General features: G+C 39.2%; 1 protein-coding gene and 1 long non-coding RNA gene across 5 annotated transcripts; one reads left to right on the top strand and one right to left on the bottom strand.

The window, feature by feature from the left end:
* Window positions 1-581: 581 nt before the first annotated feature.
* On the bottom strand, window positions 582-24,219 carry PCNP (PEST proteolytic signal containing nuclear protein). Of its 3 annotated transcripts, none has more exons than XM_081086746.1 (6): window positions 24,121-24,197; window positions 17,077-17,248; window positions 16,839-17,001; window positions 12,309-12,383; window positions 4,222-4,277; window positions 582-2,380 (listed from the first exon to the last, which is right to left on the bottom strand). In XM_081086746.1, the coding sequence occupies exons 1-6, from the start codon at window positions 24,182-24,184 to the stop codon at window positions 2,254-2,256; spliced, it is 657 nt and encodes a 218-aa protein (XP_080942872.1). In that variant the 5' UTR covers window positions 24,185-24,197; the 3' UTR covers window positions 582-2,253. The 3 variants fall into 3 exon arrangements, with proteins under 3 accessions (XP_080942872.1, XP_080942874.1, XP_080942873.1); XM_081086748.1 differs by having other exon boundaries at window positions 17,077-17,216; XM_081086747.1 differs by lacking the exon at window positions 17,077-17,248 and having other exon boundaries at window positions 16,839-17,053; window positions 24,121-24,219.
* Window positions 23,333-26,856, top strand: LOC308516029. Of its 2 annotated transcripts, none has more exons than XR_013995686.1 (3): window positions 23,333-24,313; window positions 25,483-25,685; window positions 25,943-26,856. It is a non-coding gene; the product is annotated as an uncharacterized lncRNA (long non-coding RNA). The 2 variants fall into 2 exon arrangements; XR_013995687.1 differs by lacking the exon at window positions 23,333-24,313 and adding an exon at window positions 24,341-24,456.
* Window positions 26,857-26,905: the final 49 nt, after the last annotated feature.

Raw genomic sequence — 26,905 nt, 5'->3', positions numbered from 1 at the left:
ATGATACGAAATAGAAAGTCACAACTTCCATTTGTAATTAGTCAAACTATATATCAATCTTAACTCTTAAGTTCAATCTTTCGTTATTAAGATCTGAACTATTGGGCAACAGCATTAAGAAAATATTGTGCCCGACCAGTGTGGCTCAGTGGTTGAGTGCTGATCTATGCACCAGCAGGTTGCTGGTTTCAAGGCTCAATCCCCAGTGGGGGGGCGTGCAGGGGGCCCCAGATCCATGTTTCTCGCTCAGATGTGTTTCTATCTTCTCCCCTCTCCTCTCTCTCTAAAAATCAAAGAAAATATGTAGAGCTAGTGGATGGTAAACACTAGTAAGAGAATACCTTCTAACACTGGATATGCTTTGGCAGGCTTTTCTACAGCATAGGGCAGACAAACACTCTGGCAGGGGAAGAGAAGGATGCTAGAGAGGTAAATGCTAAATTAGATAGAGTCTAATGAACAATAATTTAAAACCTCCCATTATCTTGGCCAACAATCTGGGCAAAAGCAACAATTGTAACATTTGTTAAAAAACAAAAAAACCCAATAACAATTAAGCATAATAGAAAATAAGAACACTATTGAGTTTGACAAATTTATTGGTATTTTAGTAAAGACATTCATCTTATTTCTCTCTCCCATCTTGACCATAGGCTAATATTTCATTTGAGTCAAGAAAAGAATATGCAGGAGAGGGATTTTAACAGTAAAATAGACAAAAATGAAAAGTTTGCCTACATTAAAGCAAGTTAAATTCATGTATCTTGATATCATTAAATCAAGTAGGTAAGAACTAATAGTTCTATATACATTTCCATTGTTTTACTTGGGACTTACTCTAATAAATGAAAGTGAACAAAGTGTTAGGAATATATACAGGCTGCTTCTCTGGAGTTACTACCTTTTAAAAGAGCTGAGTGATTAGTTACCACCATTAAGACAGTCTGAAGCTGCCTGCAAATTTAACATTGTAGAAGTTTTCAAGGAAATCATTATACTGCATTTTTCTTTTATCTATGACTATACCTTTAAAGATGTGTTTGTCACATTAAAAAAGAATTCATATACAATACAAAAATACAAAAACAAAACAAAACCCTACAACACATAGTTCTTACAAAGTATATGTGGTCAAAGATTCCATAAAATGTTTAAAGATGCATTTTCTTTTCTTCCATTTTCAATATCGAAAATGTGCTTTTGAGAGGCCATTGGTTAATATGCATACACTTAAACCATTTTACTGTATTAAATAAGGATTCCTGTAGTTAAGTACAAATCAAAATGGAATTCACAAATTAGTAACTTAAATGGTATGACAATTACAGAAAGTGCATCTTTCTCATTTTCCATCTTGACACTATGTTGCTTTTTTGCTGTCTGTTACATTTTAAAAAATAAAAACAGCCAAATATTTATGTATTATGTACATTTAAAATTTTTGGTGATGGTTTGTATTTTAAAAGAAACAGCTTCCTATGACTTGCCTCAAGTCTGGTGGAAATGCGTACAGGAACTAAGCTAATAACAAAAACCAAGAGAAGCACATTCAAAATACTGATTTACTTTGGTAGCAAACGGTTGTTCTTTGTAGACTACTGAAGGCAGACAGGACCCATTAAGGTGAAGTGGGCTATATCAAATACTCAACTGTTTACATAAAATTAAAAAAATTTTCTTTTAAAGAGCTAAGCCTCTGTATCCATTGATAGCAATGCAATATCTAGTTTGACTTGAAACAAAACAAATGCCCATTAGGAAAAAAAGCAATACTTTAATTTTATCCAATTCACTTTCAGTCAATACTCCAGTAACATTTTCCTCCCAATACAATACTCCCTCTTTATAAGGCTGTTCCTGGGAGCCAGAAAGTTTAGGTTAATAAGGGAGTTAAGTTAGAGTAATTGCTTGCAGTTTAAACAGACAATAACTTTTTTGCTTCCCTCTTAATGTGCTAATAGTTGTGTCTAAAAAAATATGCAATTCTTAGAAAGGTACCATTTCTGATTTTTTTTAAATTATCTGTAACCTTTGGAAACTAATTACATGAAACTACAAAATTAGCAAATGTCTTGAAATCTGTATATAAAACATAAATTACGTCTAATTTCAAACTCTCATTTATTAGTGTACCACTCAATCTTAAAAAAAAAAAAAGGCGGCTCCAAAGATAGTCTTATATCATTCTTTAAAAAGGAAACTGTTCCTTTTAACTTTACACCCACCCCATACCCCAATTTCAAAACGTATCATTTAATTGTCTTGGTCATGGACATTTCCAAGATGAGATTTTATATTTCGCTCCCATAGCTTCTGGTTATCAGAAAACCCATGCTTTCCTTTATTAAAGGAGTTTGGTCCTGCTGATGTTGGTGTATCCCTGTGTTAAAAGAAAAGAAAATAAATTTATTCAAAATGTTATACAAAGCCTTTTGGGCCATGTTTTTAATCATTCAAAACACATTTGTTTAGCACTTATTATAAACATAGGCTGAACATCAGAAGCCCCTACAAAGGTTTTAAAAAATATACTTTCTACAGACCCAGTCCTAAAATTTCAGATTCAGGTCTAAGAGGAACCAAGTAAATTTATAGTTTTAACATTTGAGATGATTATGATACACTAGAGGCCCAGTGCAGGAATTTTGTGCACCAGTGGAGTCCCTTGGCCTGGCCTGCGGGATTGGGCTGAAACCAGCTCTCCAACATCCCCTGAGGGGTGCCGGATTGTGAGAGGGCACAGGCCAGGGTGAGGGACCCCACTGATGCACGATCGGGGCCAGGGAGGGACACTGGAGGTTGGCCAGCCAGAAAGGGACCACGGGAGGGCTCCAGGGCGTGTCTGGGCCATCTCGCTCAGTTCGGATTGGCCAGACCCCAGCAGCAAGCTAACCTACTGGTCGGAGCCTCTGCCCCCTGGTGGTCAGTGCACATCATAGTGACTGGTTGACTGTCTGCCTCCTGGTGGTCAGCGCACATCATAGTGAGCGGTTGAGCGGCCTTAGCATGTCATCAGCATATTATGCTTTGACTGAACAGCTGACCGGACACTTAGCATATTAGGCTTTTATTATATAGGATAGTTAATGGTGGCAACCATTATAGTTTTAAAAAATTGTTGCTATTTTGCTACCTATGGATTCTTCTAAGATTTTTATGGTTTTCTGTCTTATGTTTAAGTCCTTTACCCATTTTGAAATAAAATACATATATACAAAAAAACAAAACAACTGTTGCTTGCAACCCATTAATAAGGTCATGAAATTAATTTACTGGCTTGTCATCAGCATTTATAAAAAATTAAAATTAAGAAAAACATGAAGATATATCACACACAGAAAGATTTATTAGGTCATTTTATGAACTCTGTTTCAATTTTACATATTTAGATAGATGTATCTAAGTATCTAAATAGGTGTTTAGATTGGGTTACAATGCCAGGTATATTTCTTAGATTCCAGTATAAAATGAAGGTACTGGGACTGTTCCCATTTGAATCATAGACCGAAAATCTGAAGGCTGATACCTGTTTATGGACTTAGCAATTAGTTCTTTGGAAGTTCATACATTAAGTAGAAATGGGGACATAGTATGGGTCTATTTAAAGCTAAGCTTTTTTACTAGCTTCTAAATTATCCATTTATGCATACAAAGACAGGAAACTGGACATCATATTAACTTAAAATTAACATTATTTCCATGACAACAGAAACAATAAAGGAAAATTAAAATACTTTTATTTTATTTTGGTATTTGACATTTAAGTGACCATGGAAAAAAGGGTATTTATGATCAAGATTAAGTGGTGAGAATATCATTTAAAAAATGAGTGAAAGCCATTTCTTTTTATACCAGAAAACAATTCAATATAAATTTTAAATCAGAACATTGCTCATAGCTATTTCTTATTTGAAAAAACAAAACAAAACATATATATATATGTACGGATTACATGTATCTGAAAAGAAAGTCTTAAATTGTTAATTTTCTTTCTTTTTTTTATTTTTTATTATTAGTTAAGGTATTACAAATGTGTCCACATCCCCCCCATTAACCCCGTTAATTTTCTTAAAATACTCATAAGATCACTGATTAACTCACAAAACAAAACTGTTATGCTCAATACACAAGAAAAGCCTGAACAATAAAAGATTATGTATAATTTATTCTTGCTCTTAATTCACCATAATTTTCTATAATATTTATGAAAAATTATAATACCTTCCAATATTCTTCATCCTCATCTTTGCTTCTGGAGGCATTTCCTCTGGTTCGCTCTGGAGGGAAAAAAAAAGAAAAACAGAAGTTAACAAAGATGATTGCATATAGATTTATTAAATTCACTTCATTACAATATGCAAAATTTTATGTCTAAGTCTTTTAGCATTTTCAATTCTGTAAATTTTTTTAAAAAATCTATTTCTTTATTGATTTCAGAGAGGAAGGGAGAAGGAGAGAGAGATAGAAACATCAATGATGAGAATCATCGATTGGCTGCCTCCTGCACACCCCCCACTGGGGATGGAGCCCGCAGCCCAGGCATGTGCCCTTAGCCGGAATCGAACCCGGGACCCCTCAGTCTGCAGGCTGATGCTCTACCCACTGAGCAAAGCCAGCCAGGGCAACTCTGTAAATTTTGATAAAAGAAAATTATTTATCTTAACTACATTTTAAAAATAAATGCACTTCTAGTGTGCTGGTTTTGCATTAAAACTTTTGGTAAAAACTAGATATTCTAGAATTAAAACCATTTGTTGATTATGTACTACACATTGTGTTAAATGCTTTAATATGCATGATATTTTAAAACTCTTTAATAATTGTACAATGTGGCATGATTATCATCATTCCCAATCTGCAGGTGAGATAAACAGGTGAAAATGTCCAAGGTCACAAAACTAATAAACAGCAAAGAATAGAGTGCCAAAGCAAAGACTCTTAACCATCTTACTGGATTATTCCTTCTCAAAAATGTCTCCTTGACTAAAAGATATCTTTAAAGTTCTTCGCTTACTATTTTTTCCCTATTTATAGTTACGGATAAGTTACAATGATGTAAGTTTTTAAGTATAAATTTTGCTGCTGAGCTTAAATAGTTTTTTAAAGGGAGTCCTTAAATTAAAGGGGTTTCTATTGGTCAAATCTGGGACAATTTGAGCATTATAACCAACTGAATAAAGTAAGAATCCATGAACCCACCACCCGTATAAATAAGGGAAGGCTCTTCTTTACAGTGCTAAGGGTTAGCTAGCTAGCTTAATTAGGCAGATAGGAAGGGGTGTAGGGGGATGGTCCAGAAAGGATTAAGGCCTTTCTGGCTTAAGCAATTAAAAGCAGCCTGACTTGAGCAGCTGGGAGAGCCATAGGGGCAATAAAACATCTCCAGCCAGAACAACTGAGAGAGGATCCATGGGGGAGGAATGCATAGATGGGGGCTTGGAGGCACCAAAATGCTTATCTTACTTTTACAGAGGACAGAAAAATGCCACAGGATAAGGGGGGAGGAAGACATACATTCACAGAGGATAAAGAAAAGTCACAGGATATCAGGAAGGAAACATATTTTCACAAAGGATAGAGGACTGTTGTAAGATAAGGGGAGAGAAAGAGGGGAGCACCAAGTAGGCTTTGAGATTTAAGCTTTGAAACTAATACTGTGTTGCTGAATGACCAATGAGGAAAGCACAGGAGACAGTAGATTCAGATTACGTAGATTTTTGAGAGAGAGAGAGAGAGAGAGAGAGAGAGAGAGAGAGAGAGAGAGAGAGAGAGAGAGAGAACGAGAACGCCCTTCCCCATTTGGGGACACCCCTGCCTAGATGGAGTTTGTATATGCTTCTAATAAACGTCTACATTTTTTTAAATATATTTTATTGATTTTTTACAGAGAAGAAGGGAGAGAGATAGAGAGTTAGAAACATCGATGAGAGAGAAACATCGATCAGCTGCCTCCTGCACATCCCCCACTGGGGATATGCCCGCAACCCAGGCACATGCCCCCGACCGGAATCGAACCCGGGACCCCCCAGTCCGCAGGCCGACGCTCTATCCACTGAGCCAAACCGGTTTCGGCAAACGTCTACATTTTTATTAAAGAAATCTGTTAGTCCACAAATTCTTAAACTTTGTTGGACAAGAACCCAGGAGAAGAATCTGCACCCTGAACCTCACATTTCAACAGTAACAATCAATAAACACAGAGAGGAAGAAAGAATTAGAAAAGTCATCATTTGGCAAACATTGTAATAACTGACTCCGGCAAGAATCACCAATGGATGTTAACACTCAAGAGTAAATGCTTAATATGGAACAGAGTGAGGAATCTCGGAGGGAAGGTGAGGGAGGGTAAGTGGGTGGAAGGTAACCAACCGAGGACCTTGTATGCATATATGCATGGCCCATGGACACAGACAATGGGGCAGTGAGGGCAGAGGGTGGGGGCGGACTGGAGGAAAAAAGGGGACATATGTAATACTTTCAACAATAAAGATTTATTTTTTTAAAAAAAAGTAAATGCCTATATACCTTCTCAAACAGTATCTCCAATAAGATAAATTTTGATTAGAAAAAAAAACACAGTGATTTGACAGTACAGAAATCTAGCAGACATCACTTTAACCAAATGATCAAAGTTAATGCTGCCTGTAATGGGACATATTGACAGTATGTGCTCCTTGATATGATACACTGAAAACTTGGCATTACTTCTGTGGTACTCCAGATAAAAGGAATGTGAATCTAATCATAACTGTCCTGAACTCATCAAAAATGTTAATGCCATGAAATACATGAAAGACCCAGAGACTGCCCAAGTTAGACTCTAAAGAGATACAAGAATACCCTTTGTCTAATATGTTTCAGGCTCAGATATATACTCGAGGTTACTTGCTATGTTTCTACAGAAAAAGAACCGGATAAATATTTTATTTTGTATGTTTCAGATATTAGTCCTTTGTTGATTTTATTACTTATTTTAGAATTTTTATAAGAGTCTATTTGAGACAAACTGAAGACATATGTTGGGAACCAAATCTCAAACGCTCCCCTCTTTGTTGGTTTTATTTTTTTTGGTATTTTTTAATTAACTTTTTTTTTTTTTTTTTTTTTTTTTTATTGAGAGAGAAAGGAAAGGGGGAAAGAGAGAAACATTGGTGGGAGAAACATCAATTGGTTGCCTCCCACATGCACCCTGACTGGGGATTGAACATGCAACCCAAGCAGAGTATGTGCCCTGACTGGGAATCGATCCCGCCACCTTTAGGTGTACAGGACAATGTTCCAAACAACTGAGCCACACCAGCCAGGGCCCTGTCTTTGTTGGTTTTAGACATTTGCAAATATCTTGTTCCAGCTTTCATCATTACCTTTGTCAATAATATTATTAAACAGAAATCCTTAATTTTGGTACAATCTAATTAGTCAATTTTACTTAGGGTATGGGGAAAATGTTTTTTATATAAGTTTATTTGAGCCAAGCTGATAACATATACAGTGGCGCAAGATCTCAAATGCTCCCCAGATAAAGATATTAGATGCATTGCATTCTTTTATCTAAGAGACAAATTTATCCCTTCCTGTCATTAACATCTTATAGCAGAGAAAGAGTGTTGCCTGAACCTGTCCAAAATTTCTTTATAAAATATTTAGAGAAAGCAGTAAGGGATGATGCGAAGAACAGAGGACTAGAAACCAAAAGACCTAAGTTCAACATTTGTGTGCATCCGCACATACTTATGCATACTTTATTTAACTTAACTTCTCCATTTGCAAAATAGAAATAACTGTACCACATGATTCACAAGGATATATGGAAGGTAAAATAAAGTTATGTGAAAAGATACCCTAATTGTCAGGTATTCAAAAAAGAAAACAAACAACTCAAATTGTTAGGTATTCAGAGTAAGCAATTACTGCCCTCAATGGATAGAGCATGGGCCTGTGGACTGAAGGGTCCCGGGTTCGATTCTGATAAAGGGCACATGCCCAAGTTGCTGGCTCAATCCCCAGCAGGGGACAGTCGGTCAATGATTCTCTCTCATCATTGATGTTTCTATCTCTCTCTCTCCCTTCCTCTCTGAAATCAATAAAAATATATTTAAAACAAGAAACAAACAAACAAAAAACCCCCAAAACAAAGAAAGCAATTGCTACTATGTATTTATTGCTTATAATTTCCAGCCTCTCCATTTTTACACATGCTGTTTCCTTCTTCCTATATTGTCCTCATACAATCTGTTAAGAATGTCAAAATGGGAGGAAACCAAGATGGCGGCATAGGTTAACGCCGGGGTTTGCTGCCTTGAACAACCACTTCAAAAATACAACTAAAAGACAGAACGGACATAATCCAGAACCACAGGAAGGCTGGCTGAGTGGAAGTTCTACAACTAGGAGGAAAGAGAATAGCATACCGAGACTCAGAGGAGGCGCAGTGCTGAAGTCAAATACTAAGGTGCGGAGTGCATGCGGAGTGGAATGGTGGCTGAGGGCGCGGTTGTCTGTTTCAATCCGGAGGGAGTCTCAGACTCTGAGCTCCAGATCCAGGCGAGTCTCTAGGGACCCAGACTCAAACGGGAGAAGCGGGACTGTCTGGCTTCGGTCGGAACTCGAAGGCAGCTTTCTCTCCGAAGTTTGCAGCGGTTGCTGGGACTCTGAGAGGCAGAGCCCCTGGGGACGGGACTGAGAGCAGCCATAACTGCTCGCTCCGCCTGCCCTGTAGATCCCCTGGGACCTGCCCAGCCCAAGCCCTGCACAGAGGCATTTGCCGGATAGCCTCAGGCAAAGGCTAGATTAGCACCACCCTAGAGATCCAGCACAGAAGTTCTCCCACTGCAGACACAGCTGATTCTCATAGCCAGTTGGCCTGGAGGTCAAATCCCCTCCAGTATTACCTACAACAATCAAGGCTTAACTACAACAAGACTGCGCACAAAGACCACAAGGGGGTGCACCAAGAAAGCATAAAAAATGCGGAGACGCCGGAACCGGTTTGGCTCAGTGGATAGAGCGTCGGCCTGCGGACTGAAAGGTCCCAGGTTCGATTCCGGTCAAGGGCATGTACCTGGGTTGCGGGCACTTCCCCAGTAGGAGATGTGCAGGAGGCAGCTGATCGATGTTTCTCTCTCATCGATGTTTCTAACTCTCTATCTCTCTCCCTTCCTCTCTGTAAAAAAATCAATAAAATATATATATATAAAAAAATGCGGAGACAAAGAAACATGACAGAAATGGAGGATATAGAGCTCAAAACCGCACTTTTAAGGTCTTTCAATAATTTTCTAGAAACTGCCGATAAACTTAATGAGATCTACAAGAAATCTAATGAGATCCTCGATGTTGTGATAAAGAACCAACTAGAAATTAAGCATACACGGACTGAAATAAAGAATACTATACAGACTCCCAACAGAAGACCAGAGGAGCGCAAGAATCAAGTCAAAGATTTGAAATGCGAAGAAGCAAAAAACACCCAACCGGAAAAGCAAAATGAAAAAAGAATCCGAAAATACGAAGATAGTGTAAAGAGCCCCTGGGACAGCTTCCAGCATACCAACATCAGAATTATAGGGGTGCCAGAAAATGAGAGAGAGCAAGATATTGAAAACCTATTTGAAGAAATAATGACAGAAAACTTCCCCTACCTGGTCAAAGAAATAGACTTACAACTCCAGGAAGCGCAGAGAACCCCAAACAAAAGGAATCCAAAGAGGACCACACCAAGACACATCATAATTAAAATGCCAAGAGCAAAAGACAAAGAGAGAATCTTAAAAGCAGCAAGAGAAAGAAACTCAGTTACCTACAAGGGAATACCCATACGACTGTCAGCTGATTTCTCAACAGAAACTTTGCAGGCCAGAAGGGAGTGGCAAGAAATATTCAAAGTGATGAATACCAAGAACCTACAACCAAGATTACTTTATCCAGCAAAGCTATCATTCAGAATAGAAGGTCAGATAAAGAGCTTCACAGATAAGGAAAAGCTAAAGGAGTTCATCACCACCAAACCAGTATTATATGAAATGCTGAAAGGTATCCTTTAAGAAGAGGAAGAGGAAGAAAAAGGTAAAGATACAAATTATGAACAACAAATATGCATCTATCAAGTGAATCTAAGAATCAAGTGAGTAAATAATCTGATGAACAGAATGAACTGGTGATTATAATAGAATCATGGACATAGAAAGGGAATGGACTGACTATTCTTGGGGGGGAAAGGGGTGTGGGAGATGCGGGAAGAGACTGGACAAAAATCGTGCACCTATGGATGAGGACAGTGGGTGGGGAGTGAGGGCGGAGGGTGGGGTGGGAACTGGGAGGAGGGGAGTTATGGGGGGGGGGGGAAAGAGGAACAAATGTAATAATCTGAACAATAAAGATTTAATTAAAAAAAAAGTCAAAATGACAGAAAACAGTAAATATTATTTGTTAGTACTTTTTAAACCTGCCTGGGGAGAATGGGGCAATGAAATACATTTTTTCTTCAATAAAATCTCACTTTGGGTTCCCAATTATCAAACAGATACAAGAATTTCTGTAAGTAAACAGGGCAGGAGCCCAGAGGCCTGCTTGTTAGGTATCATCACCTTCCAGCACAGTAGCTCCTGAAACATTTCAAGAGAATACCAGAGCTCTCAAAAATAGTTTAAAAATCTATATTCTAAATAGAGCCTTCATTTCACAGTTTAAAAACTACAGCTCCAAAAAGGTAAAGTGATTTATGCACAGGCTTTCTACTGGTTAAGAACTGGACAAACAGGAAAGAATACAGGTCTCCTGACTGCCAATCTAGTTGTCTTTTCAGCTATCTAGTACCAGCCTCTTTCTTTCCCTGAATTTCACATCACTTCATCTCCAGGTACCTTTGATTTTTATTTTGTACTATTTTATGTATAAGTCTCTGCTCTAGAAGGCTGAGTTCCTAGAGAAACTTGTCTGATTTACCTTTGTAATCTCACTGTGCCTAGCATATAGAAAGTACTCAAATGTGTAGAATGAGTAAAGGTCCAAAGAATACAGTGATGACCAGTTAGTTATTCTTTACCTACTGACCTGGGATCCAAGCATTTCACATTTACCCTTGCCCAAAACTCTAAAAAAATCTCCAGCACAGTCAAATGGAGCTGCTTAGTATTTACCACCGTGATTTGAAAATTTACGTCTTAGCTTACAAAAGTATACCTTGGTTTGTCAAAATCCTACCTAATGCTTCAATACCCAACTCATATTTCTTCTGTTATATATTCTTCCCAATCACTCCTACCCCAGTGTTTGTGCTCCTCCGAATGTATTATTCTTATCCAGATTCCTTTTGGGAGCAATTTACTCATGTATCCAGTAACACTTAATTGTTATACAATGGGGTCACATCTTAAAAAATGAGGGTTAGGTTCTAAAGTCAGAGTCTAAGGAAAAGTCAAAATTATGCTTAAAATTCCATAATCATTCATAATCATGGTGAGAGAGAGACCCTAATGAGGGGATGAAGGGACTAGGACTGCCTATGACAGCAGATAAGCATCTTATGTTTACTCTGGAATACGAATTCATTGAGTGCAACTTCTACCAGAATCACCAGCACTACTTAATTGTTATTCCTCATAGGGATAAAGGGAGAAACCAATATAGCTGCCTCATGGGGATAAAGGAAGAATCAGTTGTATTATTAAAATGTCTCATCACTGAAGACCTCAGCTATAAAAATTATTAAAGGCAGTACTCAATTTTTTTTGGATGCTACATACTTCCTAGTACATACATATATTATCTATCCATATAAAAGCCCAGCGACTCTTAGGGCGGAATGACCAGTCACTGATGTGCACTGACCCCCAGGGGGAAGAAGACGCTCAATACAGGAGCTGCCCCACTCGTGGTCAGTGCACTCCCACGGCGGGAGCGCTGCTCAGACAGAAGCCGTGGCAGTACTAAGGAGCAGTGAGCCAAGTGGTAAGGAGCAAGCAGGCGGGTGGTTAGGAGTGAAGGGTCCCGGATTGTGAGAGGGCGCAGGCTGGGCTGAGGGACCCCCCCCACACACACACAAATTTTGTGCATCAGGCCTCTAATTCATAAGAAGCATTTATCAATGATTAAGTTCCTTGCCCCCAGAGTTAACAATATTTTAAATAACCCTACAACCAAATATAATAAATAGAAATATCCAGATTTCACAGATGTCTCACACACAGAAACTGATCAGAGTTGCAAAGGAAATTCACTAGTACCATTAACACAACCTATAATCTACCACTAACATCTTTCTTAAAGAACTGGTTAAAGGAAATAAACAAAACTGGGTGTCAACTTACATCTTCATCTTCATTAAAAGCTGCTGCTACTGAAAGGGTTTTTGGAGCAAGAGTTGGAACAGTTTCTTTAGGTTTCTGAAGAAAAAACATATTAAAGAGTATGATATAACAATTATACAGGCTTAATGATATAAATAATTTATCATCAAATATTAAACTTTATGTTTTCATAGAAATAGTAAGAAACTCAGAAAAAACTTCGGACAAATCCATTCTTTCTTTTTTTTTTTTTTATATATATATTTTATTGATTTTTTACAGAGAGGAAGGGAGAGAGATAGAGAGTCAGAAACATCGATGAGAGAGAAACATCGATCAGCCGCCTCCTCCACATCCCCCACTGGGGACATGCCCGCAACCGAGGCACATGCCCTTGACCGGAATCGAACCTGGGACCCTTCAGTCCGCAGGCCAACACTCTATCCACTGAGCCAAACCGGTTTCGGCCCATTCTTTCTTTTTGAAAATGTGTATCATCAATGGGTAGCTTTTTACTTTATTGTCCATTTTTTCCCTCTTATAAAAGATTTCCTAGTTAGGACCTATAATTTAGTATCATTTAGCTAAGGGGCACCTGGGACAGGTAAGAGAAAATTATCAGTATTACTTTCCCATTGTAACATTAAAATTAAGTAGTGTACCTTGGGAACATAAAAGACACCAAGGCTCATCTTTCTACTAGCTAGCTTCCTGCCCTATATATAGCCTATAAGCATGCTTCACTCATAGCATCTCTTCTAATCTGTTTGAAGTAAATTGTCCTCAGTATCTCCAATCCTCACCACCCATTCAGTCTTCAATCCACTGCAATTTGGCTTCCTCCCTTACCATTCTCCATGATTCCTCACTCAACTAGAATCAGGTGACCCTGATTATATAATCACCAATGACAAGTGTGCTATTTTTGACTCTAATCATCAGTTCCTTTTTTGCATTTTATTTTATTTTTAATTATATTTTATTGATTTCAGAGAGGAAGGGAGAGGAAGAGAGAGATAGAAACATCAATGATGAGAGGGAATCATTGATTGCTGCCTCCTTGCACGTCCCACACTGTGGGTCAAGCCTGCAACCCGGGCATGTTCCCTGACTGGGAATCGAACTGTGACCTCCTGGTTCACAGCGACGCTCAGCCATAGACATGCTGGCTGGGCACCAGTTCTTTTTTTAAAACACCCCTACCTTGCCCAGCCGGTGTTGCTCAGTGTTTAAGCGTCCACCTATGAACTAGGAGGTCAAGGTTCGATTCTCCATCAGGGCACATGCCCAGATTATGGGCTTGATCCCCAGTAGGGGTTTGCAGGAGGCAGCGGATCAATGATGCTCTCTTATCACTGATGGTTCATGGTTCGTTCTCTCTCTCTCTCTCTCTCTCTCTCTCTCTCTCTCTCTCTCTCTCTCTCTCTCCCCCTTCCTCTCTGAAATCAATAAAAATACATTTAAAAATACAATAAAACACCCCTACCTTTGCCTCTGTGACAGTTTTTTATTGGCGATTTTTCTAATTCTCTGACCTTTTATTCTCTTTTCTCCCTCCTGTCCCGCTTCAAATGACAAGTACCCTAAATTTTGTCCTTAGTGACCTTTCCTTCTCTATTCTCCCCTGGTCAACTCCATCCATCCCAAACCAAGTATGTTAAACTCCCCCACCTTCTAATCCTTTGTACAGAGTGGTGTATATGGAGATGTTTCTAAAATGCAAAACCATTTAAGTATCAATACTCCTTATAATGTTCTATGGCTCTGCCAGAACCTAAAGAATAAAGCCAAATTACATTATGGAATTCAAGTCCTTTATGATTTGATCCTATGGTCTCATTTTGGTGGCTTTCTATCTTGTATTCACCTTCCAAACACTTTCCAAGTACAATTTCCTGAATGTACTGTATGACTTCATATATAAACTGCTTTTACATGAAATTCCTTTATCTGAGATGCCCTGCACCTCCTGCCTGCACTTAAGGCAAACTCAAACATCACTTTATCAGTGAAATTTTCTCTGACCTGCAACAAAATTAACCATCCCTTCTTCTATCACATACACAAATATTTTTATAAACAATATTTGCTTCTGAAGGAATAAGAAATGTTCATTTGGAGATTATGCATAGTGACTCTAGAAACACCCTTCAATCTTTTAAAGAAGTCATGTATTTGCTGTAGGTACAACACAAGACACCAGGTAAGTATTTGCTGGTTGATCGGACTATCTTTTCACATCACATAATCAACAATTCCAACTATTTCTTATATCTTACACCTCTACCCCCCAAGAAAATTATGTTTGCACTATCATTTATTTTATAAAAATAGGTTTTTGTTTTCCAAAGATTAGTTTTACTGAGTAGGCTTTTTCAAACATAACCCTCCCATCTAATTTAATCAGGCATTACTAAATTGCTAAGTGTGAATTAGGGATTTATATATCCAACTTAAGGGGTGTGTTGAACCACAGTAAAATTTATTATCAAGGGGAACATCTGTATAAGAAGTGTACATTAGAATACATTTTTAATCACTATAAAAAAAAGTAAATTCTGCCTTAACCGTTTTGGCTCAGTGGATAGAGTGCCGGCCCTCAGACTGAAAGGGTCCTGGATTCGATTCTGGTCCAGGGCACGTGCAGGTTCTCTAGCCCCATCCTAGCTCCTGTTGGGGTGTGTCTGGGAGGCAACCAATTGGTGTGTCTCTCTCACTTTGATGTTTCTCTCTCTGTACCTCCCCATCCCTTCCACTCGCTCTAAAAAATATATCATTGGGTGAGGATTAAAAAAAAATATATTTATGCAGGTAAGTCTATGCAACTTAAAAAAAAAAGATTAAACAAAAAAGTCAGTTCTGATAGGAAGACGAGTCTTTTTTTTTTTAACAAGGCAAAGTGGGATCTACAACTTTAATAATGGCGAGCAGCTTATAACGTGGGAAGCACTAAGGGCAATGAAGCCCGCTTGGAGGGAGGCTAGGTTGAAGGGAGTCAATGGCTCCAGGTTCAGGGACCCCTAGAGGCCCTTCAGCCAGGTTGTGAACCCAGCCTGCTAGCCCGCTGGGATTTCCCCAGGTTACATAATCCAGTCTTAGGGAGACGAGTCTTAAGTAATGAAGTTACAAGCTGAATGTCTTGATGGAAGTGGGAGTTCTGAGAAATGGTAGCTTTTAAAATTAGCAGTGTGGGTCACACTTATAGTAGAAACTTGATCCATATCAGATTTAAAGATCTTTGAATGAACATCTAATGCAGAAAAAAGCTGTATGCATCAAGCAACTGAGCATTAATTTTCACAGAAAAGATATGAATAAACTCAAAAGCAATTTTAGGATTTTTCTCCTTACACAAGAATGTAACTATTTTCTAAAGCTGATAGCAATATAACATACAAGTAACTTTTCTTCTTAAAGAAGAAATCTATTTGGATAAACCATATAAAATAGTTATAGTCAAATTTCTAAACCTCATATGCTTCAATCTAATATTTCAAATACTTTCCAGATACTCCATAGTTCGTAAGTATTGCTTCATGGTTTAAACAAGGGATCAAGCCCTGCCAGTGTGGCTCAGTGGCTGAGCAACAACCTATGAACCTGGAGGTCATGGTTCAATTCCCAGTCAGGGCACATGCCCAGGTTGTAGGCTCGATGCCCAGTGTGAGGTGTGCAGGAGGCAGCCTATCAGTGATTCTCTCTCATCATTGGTGTTTGTTTCTTTCTTTTCTTTTTTTTTTCATCATCATTGATGTTTCTATCTCCCTCACCCTTCCTCTCTCGGAAATCAATAAAAATATATTTTAAAAAAACCACACATGCACAAAAAACCCCACAAGGGATGAAAAGTTGATCTGTAAGGAACTGTCACAAGATATCAATGAAGGTCCTCGTGCAGCTCCAAAATAAGATAATCAGGAAGCTCTTCTTATCAAGGAATATTTTGCTAATATTAACCTTTTAAGATAAAATAATTTCTAGAGATATTATTTTTAATATTGCTAGAATTGAAAGATATGAAAAATAAGCTAAAATTCTTTCTGAAAAAATTTTAAGAGGTTTTGCTCAACTTAGGAAAATTCCAAGCTATTACTTGTAGTTGTTTCTTATATTCCAAACCTTTTTAAAATAAAACTTTATTATGATCTAGTTCGCAAAAAAAAAAAAAAAAAAAAAAAAAAAGATATAGTTCGCCCTAACCGGTTTGGCTCAGTGGATAGAGCATCAGCCTGCGGACTCAAGGGTCCCAGGTTCGATTCCGGTCAAGGGCATGTACCTTGGTTGTGGGCACATCCCCAGTAGGGGGTGTGCAAGAGGCAGCTGATCGATGTTTCTCTCTCATTGATGTTTCTAACTCTCTATCCCTCTCCCTTCTTGTTTGTAAAAAAATCAATAAAGTTCATTCAGGTCTTTCTTGAACATGGAGCTAATAACTCCTTAAATACCTATAGGTACACTTTTATACTTAATTTACCTAACTCAGTGAAAGCAGGTTTCCAAAACAAATTCTTAAGACCCATTATGAATATCATATATAAAATAACAACTCACACTAGATCCAAGTTTGATGGATATGGCGGAGGCTTTCTTTGTCGTCTGACTACCTATGGCAAATCCAAACTTGGAGATCTTTGTAGGCTTTGTTGGGAGGTCTGCAGCTTCTTCTTCAGCTGATCGCTTCTCAGCGCTGCGACTGGAACTTTCCCCTCCATTACTGGAAGAAACAGTCTTAGTTTTCACAGGTTTTTCTGCTTCTTCTTCAGGTCCTGGTGAAGTCGAAACAACTTACCAAGATGAGCTATTTTTACTGAGCAGACTGACGGGAGCAGCAACCTCAAAAAGCATCGTTATAAGGAAGGTGCCTCTGCAGTTGTCACCTACTGACCCCACAGTCTCGTTCACTGTTAGAGTACACAGCAGGAACCGAGGCTGTGGCGGTGGAAGAGGCTCCCATGAATTAACTAGCATAAAATACAGTGCAATTTAAAATTATAAACTGAGTTCACAGAAAGTAAAGACCCTTCAACTAAACAGGTAAGTTGTACAATAATCTAGTTATTTGTGAGATTTTGTTTAGAAATTAAGGTCTGTAAATTGTTCTACACAAACTAGTTTGTGAGCAATTAGTCACATCATAGGATAATACATTTGACTAATAAGTTCCAATATTCTTCAATAATGTACTATTAGTTATACGAAGTACCTAGTTATAAACAGCCATTATTACCTGAACTACAATGTTAATAAAGCCTGGAATAACTTTCTTGAGTGATGTGTTCCTCATGTACATCTCACACAATCTTTACTTGTAAAGGAACTTTAAAGAAGACTACAAAGGTTATCACCCTTTGAGTACTTCTCCTCTGAAAGCTTGGTTATTATCACCTGTTTTAAGTTACCTTTAAGAGCTTTTAACAATCATAATTGGATAGGGGGTAATGTGGGGATAAGGACACATATGCAATAACTTAATCAATAAAAAAATAAAAATAAAAAAACCTTAGCAAAAAAGAGTTTAGTGGGTTACCCCCTGGACCTCTCCTTATGTGGGAGTCTGTATTTGCTCCCAATAAATTTCCACTCTTGTCATCTATATATATGTAAAAAAAAAACACACACAAAAAAAACAAAAAACCCACAAAAAAACCAATCATACTTAGGTTTATACATTATTTTTAATCATGAAAGAAAGATGAGCTAATTATAGTTTCAAACAGTAGAAGGCATGCATACAAGATGTTTTTCAGTAATTTTGCTCCTGTTTGCATTAATAAATGATGAAATGAGTTCACATTTTGAATATCTCAGATATGTTATACAAGGCTATTTAAGAACATATTGGGAGGTAAGACAGAAGGCTGGCTATTATTAAAATTCGTATTTTCTTTCCCCAGTTTGCCGGGTGTTTTTGCCACCGCTGTGTGCATAGGAATTTATTCATAGTTTTTTTTTAAACTATAGTCCGGCCCTCCAACGGTCTGAGGGACAGTGAACTGGCCCCCTGTTTAAAAAGTTTGAGGACCCCTGCTCTAAGGGATAGCTCTGACAATTGTTAAGAAACAGTACAAAAAGCTTGAATGCAGGGGAAGGGAGGAAATTAAACACAGACTGACAAGTAACTGATTAAAAAAGGGTAGGCTATATATTTCAATCTATATAATTTGGAATTGTAGAGTCTCTAGTTAATAAGCACTTTGAATAGAACAACTGATTTTGTTGAGAGGAAAAATAACTCTTAATTTCCTTTGGACAAGGAGTGAGAGTTGTAATGACAATGTAGGAAAGAAATTAAGCAGGATTAGGTTTTGGGATTTCCCCAGGAGGTGCCATTTACTTACTCAGATATGAAATTACAAAAGTACCTGAAGAAAGAAAGATTACTATTCAATAGCTAAAATGCAGAACTCAATTTAGAATTTCTTTTTAAAAAATATAATGTATGTGGTGGTTGCCAGAGGGAAGTGGGGAGATGGAAAAGGGGGTCCCAATATATGGTGACAGATTTGACTTTGGGTGGTGGGCACATGGTACAATATACAGATCTTGTAACACAGAAACCCACACCTGAAACCTATATGGTTCATATCGACCCAATAAATTTAAATTAAAAATAAATTTTAAAAAGGATTATGTAAAGTTTTTTCGAAGTCTAAATTTATAAAATAGTTTATGCTAAACTATATTCTGCTTTCTATTTATAGTTTTTTTATTGTTTAAAGTATTACATGTCCCCCTTTGCCCCGATTGATCCCCCCAGCGACTCCCATCCCCAAGGGCAAACCCCCATCTATTTATAATTTTAATCACGTATAACATTTACAGTAAACCCAAACAGTGATAACTTCTCTGTGACTGATACACAGCTAAAATTGAAAACTCTTCAAATTTCAATATATAGAAATTCTGAAAATAAATAAAAACAAATAGTGCAAAGAACATTTAGTTTTAATTGTAGTATAACTGCTCTTTGAACTGGGACTCAAGTGTTACATAATTAGTCAAGATTTCCTGTTCTTTTAAAACCCATCTTTTTTTTTTTTAAATATATTTTTATTAATTTTTTACAGAGAGGAAGGGAGAGAGATAGAGAGTTAGAAACATCGATCAGCTGCCTCCTGCACACTCCCTACTGGGGATGTGTCCACAACCAAGGTACATGCCCTTGACCGGAATCGAACCTGGGACCTTTCAGTCCGCAGGCCAATGCTCTATCCACTGAGCCAAACCGATTATGGCTTAAAACCCATCTTTACCTAATTCTAGGTCTCCTGTTATCCAGAAAGTATTTTTGAAACAAAAAATAATCTTCAAAAATTAAAGCATAATAATAAGTGGAAATATAATTCTTACTACAATATTAATAACATTAAGTGTGGTAACTAGCTGAACTAGTAATGTGCTAATACAGGGAACACAATAGTATCTGTCCAATTGCATCATGCTATAGGGAAGAGATTTCTAGAGACTGCTCTAGAAAAAGGTAGCATGAAAAGGGGAGCTGGGAAAACTATTATTAAGTAATCAACTGGCAGCAATTCAATTATATTCACATTTGTATTTTTGTTATCTGAAGAAGCAAACTATTAAGACCACCTACATCTCAGATGCACACTGAAGATTAAAGCATACTATGTCTATTAGGTCATTTTCACACATGGCTGATTCCAGATCAGCAATTTATTTTTGGATATAGAAAACTAGCCTTGCTCACTCTCAATAAGTTGGGTTTTTTTTTTGGGGGTTTTTTTTGGTAAGCAATTGTGAATACTCAGTAGCTTTAGAAAACATTTATTCTTCAATAAAAAGGTGGGGGGGGGGGGAAGGAGTGAAGGAAGGTGGATGCACTATTAGTACTCACTACACTTTTCGTGGACTGAACTGTTATTTTTTCATGCAATCCTCTTCTAACAATTAAGTAGTAAGATACATGAAACATTTAGGAAATATAGCAAAATGAAATAAGCAATGATGTAAGGGGGGAGTATGACAGCAAAATCTATGTTATTATCAGTGTGATTATAATTTCTGCAATTATATATAGAGAGAGCTCATTAGAACATTATTTCAACCTAATGTAAGCTTTGAAACATACCATTAAAAATCAACATCAGCCGAAACCGGTTTGGCTCAGTGGATAGAGCGTCGGCCTGCAGACTGAAAGGTCCCAGGTTCGATTCCGGTCAAGGGCATGTACCTGGGTTGCGGGCACATCCCCAGTGGGAGATGTGCAGGAGGCAGCTGATCGATGTTTCTCTCTCATCGATGTTTCTAACTTTCTATCTCTCTCCCTTCCTCTCTGTGAAAAATCAATAAAATATATATATAAAAAAAAATCAACATCAATTCTTACTTCTATTAAGTGCTTTCCTTTAAACACAACATGTGCTACTTAATATTTAGGGGGTTTTAATAAAAACTGCTGTTTTCAATGTATTTAATGAGATGTTTTCTATTTTGAGACTGGAAAACAAAAATTTGACCAAAGATTTTTGAAAATTTTTGGCAATGTGATTTATATTTTAAAGGATGAATAAGTATATGGTCAACTTTTTAAAAATAAGAAAATAATGTATAACAAAACATGGACAGTTATATCAAACTACTATATTTTTTATCAAGGGATATTTTAATAAAAGGGATTTTATCTAGTTTATATTCATTCTGAACAAAGTGTGTTGATTAGTTAATATGAAATTAAATTACACATTGTACAAACATTTTTCCCCCCCCATTGAATGGTTGGGGAGAGGAGTGCCTTGGGGCATAAAGGTATCTTACTTTCAAAAAAATTACCTATTAAGAAAGTAAGTTTAGGGGTATCCTTCATGACCCATTTACACACTGGTAGCTCTTCGCCTGAAAAAAGGGTACACAGCCATCTCTCTAACAGATTAAATGAGAACATATTCAAGACCTATAGCCTGGCATAATAAATGTCAATTTCATTAGATAGATCTTAGATAACCTACAATATCCTGAAATGGCCATGATTATGATATGGATAGCTCGTCTCTAAAATTTCTATTTATTTCAAGGAGATACAAAAATTCAGCCATGCCCTAAACGGTTTGGGTCAGTGGATAGAGCGTCAGACTTCGGACTGAAGGGTCTCGGGTTCGATTCCAGTCAAGGGCATGTACCTTGGTTGCGGGTACATCCCCAGTAGGGGGTGTGCAGGAGGCAGCTGATCGATGTTTCTCTCTCATCGATGCTTCTAACTCTCTATCCTTCTCCCATCCTCTCTGTAAAAAATCAATAAAATATATTAAAAAAAAAGCAATCTACCTAAGGCCTCACCCTTAGCATTATCTCTCCTCTCCTCTTATTCACATAAATTCATGTTAACTACGAAAGTAATCACACTGAAGTATGGTAGCAACCATTTCAGGTGGAAACTGTAGTTTAACTCTAACCCTGTTGTTTGGCTTAACAATATAAAAGTTACTTTGATTTTCTAAATTGTATAAGTCATCCCATTCGATTGAATGTCTTATCGATTGAATGACTATTCCATTGATTGTTATCATACTGGTCTTAGAGAGCACATTCTACTGTACCTGGAAACAGGACAGCACAATTACCCTAAATTGTTTCAGTGGCCACAGGTGGTGCATTTCAGCTGCCCCAGTGTTCCCGAGACCAGGACAGCACAATTACTCTAAATTGTCCTGACAACTCAGTGGTCGGGAGACCCGAGGGCTCTAGATAATGTGTTTCTATCAACTCAGTGGGATCCAGAGACCCAAAACTGTACTTTAGATAACATGCCTAAGTTTAACCCAGGTTACCCAAGGACTCTAGATAATGTATTTCTGTCAATTCAGTGACCCGGAGACCCGAAACTGTAATTAACATGCTTAATTCTGCTTCTGTAATCTGCTTTTTTGGGAGCCAGGTGCCACATTCCAAACCCTGAGATGTAATCAATACCTTTGTGATTTTTGCCTATATAAGTCTGGTTTTGCCACCATCTTATTACTATGAGATTTGGGGATGACCCCTCATAGTCCCGGATTGCAATAAATGTGACTCTTTAATTCGACTCCTTGAGGCGTCCTTCCTGATTTGCGGGGTACATTACAACAACACAAAAAATACTTATACTTCCAATTTACTGGACTATTCAATAGGAATTAAAAATCAGAATATTCTCTAAATAAAACCTTAAAATAAACTTCATAGTATTTCAAAAACAGTGGCTACTGGCCACAAAATGAACAATTTAGCAATACCCACTCTATTAAATAGTTTAACTATGATTCCTTTGTACAATTTCATTAAATACCTGACATTAGCCCAGCTGGTGTGGCTCAAAGGTTGAACATCAACCTATAGAACCAGGAGGTCACAATTTGATTCCTGGTCAGGCATATGCCTGGGTTGTGGGATTGATCCCCAGTGAAGGGTGTGCAGGAGGCAGCTGATCAATGATTCTCTCTCATCACTGATGTTTCTATCTCCCTCTCCCTTTCTCTCTGAAATCAATAAAAAAATATTTTTTAAAAAACAGCTAACATTAAAAAATAGTTTATATGTGCCCTGGTTGGTGTGGCTCAAAAAAAGCCAGTTTAAAAGCTAGATAAGATTCTTTAGGCTATCGATTTTTCTTCTTCAAATCACTAATTTTTAAATGTAACTTTACTCGACACTTTCCAAGACAATTTTTGAAGGGAAAAAAGTCCCTAATGAGATAGTAAATAACCAGGGGAGAGGGGAGGGAGGAGTATGGCTCCACTAATACCACTGTACCTATTTTTTAAAAAGGAAATTGTGGGTCCAAAGTAACTGAACAATTACACTTTTCTCAAGGCAGTTCACATTCAACATCCTATTAACAGTTGTTAATAGCTGCCTTCAAATGCCATCAATGTCCTGTATTTTCTCATATGAAATACTGGCAGGAAGAACTGGAGAGAGCTGGGAGTAATGCTGAAAACGTTTTAAAGATACTACGATCAGCTCGCACGTGTCAATTAGGTGCCTTGTCACGACAAAGGGTGGCTGGAGGCGTTACGTTTCTTTTCCCGAAAGCGCGAGACCTGAGCGTACAGGGGCGGAGGGGACAAAACCAAGCCAGCCTGCGTGCACATCGCAACAAAATCCAGGAAGAGTTACACGAGCCGCTGCTGGCACCTAAGCATCTGGCCCGCAGACAGCTGGCGACGGCCTGACTCGGAAAAGGCAGACACCCCAAGCCGGGCAACCAAGCCCTAACCCTGGACCCCGCCGCCGCAACCAGCCGGCGGGCAGACAAAGGTTTCCTTCCCCCTTCCCTCCGCCGCCTCCACCCGAACCGGCACAGGGTCAGTATTCGGCTGGAAAATAAAGGGAAGGGGGAAAAGGCCGGGGCCGTCCACCTCCCCAGCGCCAAGCGGCAGACGACCCGCTAGGTGTAACCGAGAGGGCGGCACCGTCGGAAACTTGGCGAGCGGCCGGCTCCCGCGGCCGCCGGCGGAGACTCCCACCGAGTGCGCCTGTGCGCGGTGAGATGCGCGTCTCCAGGGTGGCGGTAGCGCCTCCCGCACCGCCGCGCCGGGTCGCACCCGAGTTCCGTTCCCCTTTCTAGCGCCCATCTCCCTTCTCCTCGGAGGCGGGGCCTCCGGGGGGCCAGGAGGTGATGAACTGGGGCCGACTATCCGCCGTCCAGGAGGCGATGCGGACCCGGATCCCCGCGGGCCGCGCCGGGCGTGCCCAGGGTTCATCTGGGCCCAGCACCTGGCCGGGCCAGCGCCAGGTCCACCCATTCCCGCCGCACCCGCCGCCCTCCACCCCGGGAGCTCAAAGAAAGACCCAGAGCATCCCGCTCAGCCCGCGACGCTGGGGTTGTGTTCACCTCCGGCGGCTCCAGCTCGCTGCGGCTTCTCCGGCTTCTCCTCTCCCGCCTTCCCGTCCGCCATCTTCCCCGCCGCGGCCTCCCTGCAGCCACGCCAAGGACGTCACGGCCCCGCCCAGTAACCATGGAGACGCGGCGCCGCGGGCGGGGCGGCAGCCTAGAGCGGCCCCGGAGAGTGAAAACGGAACTGCAGGTGACTTGGAGCCCAGCCGCCTCTGAAGGGAGGGCGGGGCGGCCCCGGGCGGGCGGGGCGGCCCCGGGCGGGCGGGGCGGCCCCCTTGAGGACTGGTGCGGGCTTTTCAGGAGATACCGGTTTTGTTTTCATGGCGCAGAAAGGTGAGGGGAGGGGTGCATATCAGATATTTACATTACGATTCATAACAGTAGCAACATGACAGTTATGAAGTAGCAACGAAGATAATTTTATGGTTGGGTCACAACATGAGGAACTGTATTTAAAGGGCCAGAAGGTTGAGAACCACTGGTCAGTAAGGTTTCTGCATACGGGGGTGTAGTTGCAGCGTAAGCTAGCTGGCTCTTTCGTGTTGGTGTTGCTGGATCGCCTTGCCTACCCACAGGAAAAAAAAAATGTAGGGCTGTATTTTTCGCTACTTAAGGGGGGAAATTAGCGTTTATTGAGCGCCCTCTTGTGTTAGACACACTATTTCGTTGGCTCCCCAGGAGAGTTCAATGCGGAATGACCCTCTTTATTGTGAGTTGAGGCCAAAGAGTAATTTGCCCAAGGACACGGTAGCCAGGTGGTAAAACCACTGTTTCTAAATTTAGGCTGCAGTTTCTGTATCAAGTTAACAGGAGTTACTTTATTAAGCGGGGACTGCAGTAATTTCTGCCTGGCTTAAAAATCTTTAGTGGAGCCCCAGTGTTTGCAGAATGAAGTCCAAGTGTTATATTGGGTCCCAGTCTAACTTTTCAGCCTCATTTTCCCTTTTTTTCCGATATTATACAGTCCTTTTGCTATACAGGGTTTATTCCTTGCCTAGGGAACTGGAGTGTCCGGGCTTGCCCTACAATATACAGTGAGTATTACAGAAACTAGTCTTAAGGAGTCAGAACTTGGGTTTGAATACCCTGATCTATCCCTTATTGGCTGAGTAAATCCTGAGTGTTTCTTACTGTCAACAGGACCTACATTTCCTTTTCTGTAAAATAGAAATAATAGTGTCTCCTCAAAGGGCGGTCATGAGGACTAAGTGAGATGATTTCTATATAGCATTGTTTGGTAACTTTATGCTTCCGTTAGTATGTATTAAAAAAAAAAAGTGGTTTCCCTACATGGCTCAAAAGTTCTTTGACAACAGAAACCTTTATTCCCAACAGAGACCATTATTTTTTTCTTCACAGCATTTTGTACTGTGCATTTCGTATATGAACGGTGCTCAGTGTTTGTGGATGGATGACTCCTCAGGTTCCAAGCCTAGAGAATGAAGAAAGTATGCCTCCTGACAAAAGCAGGGTGGTTTGGTGATTGGGTGATTTGAAGTCCCGGTCCACCATTTATGACAGTATATGTAAACGTGCCCAACAAAATATTTTACATAGATCAGGTAATTAATTCATGTTTGTTTTATTTTCCCTAGATGTAATCTTCACAAGCTATTTAATCACGGAGACTCTCACTTTTAAAGAGACATAAACATGAGACTTTTTAATGTGAAATTATGAATTTATAGATACTAGTTTTTTTTTTCTAATTCTCACTCAAGGGTATGTTCCTATTGATTTAGAGAGAGAGGGAGGGAAGAGAGAAACTAGTACCACTTATTGCCATCTGACATTGTATATATTTATCTCCTCTCTGCAGAATTTCATATCCATGAAGGCTGGGACTGCTTTGTGCACTGCATCAACATCCACATCCCAACATCTAAAATACTTCTGGGCACATACTAGGTTCTCAATTAATATTTGCTGAATGAATGAATGAGCCAGTGAGGAAGATAAGCTGCCCTAGATTGAGAAAAAACAATGGCTGTGATATGGAAACCAAGGAAGAAGTATTTGAAGGAGGAAAGTGTTCCGTAGATGTGCCATGGGAATGGCCACGGAATCTGGCTGGAAACGATACGACTGATGTAAGCACAACGCAGGTCACAGCGTAGTCAAGCAGTGCTGTAGAGTTGCACTGGTCAGTGTGGCAGCCACTGGCTGCATGTGACTATTAAGCATCTGAAATGCTTGCTTAAAGGACTGGCTTAAATATAACAAAGTTCAACGGGGTAATATTGTAGGGGTAATAGTAGCCAAGTATGGCTGGGTAGACCAGTTGGTTAGAGCATGGTCCCAATGCACCAAGCTTTCAGTTCGATCCCCAGTCAGGCATATGCAAGAATCAACCAATGAATGCATGAATGTTTCCCTCTCTCTAAAATCAATTAAAAATAAATTGTTGTAATTATTAAAAGCTGGGAAGTTGGTGGCATGTTTGATAAGAGCAAAAAAGGAGAGCATTTGAAGTGGCATTACATAAAAACAGGTAAGAGGCAAAGACAATTAGAACATAGGCAACAAAAGTTGCCTTTAAAGAGGAAGAATACTATAGAATAAATTATTGGATGTTTGAGAGATTATTGGATGATAGAGAGAAAAGCCAATCTTTCCTTGTTAGTGCCGGGAAGATAGGCCATATAGTTTAGGGAAATTGAAACAGCATCTGAGGTTCTGCTAAGTTCCAAATTCTAAAAAATTTGGAAAATTAAAATCAATGAGTTCAAACTGGAGGAGCTTGCCATTGTGATTTATCTACATAAGAGAAAAGCAGTCTTAG

This window comes from Myotis nattereri (genome assembly GCF_964212035.1).
Source record: "Myotis nattereri genome assembly, chromosome: 3".
In the NCBI taxonomy this organism is placed as follows: domain Eukaryota; kingdom Metazoa; phylum Chordata; class Mammalia; order Chiroptera; family Vespertilionidae; genus Myotis; species Myotis nattereri.
This window is presented reverse-complemented; position numbering and strand designations above follow the sequence as displayed.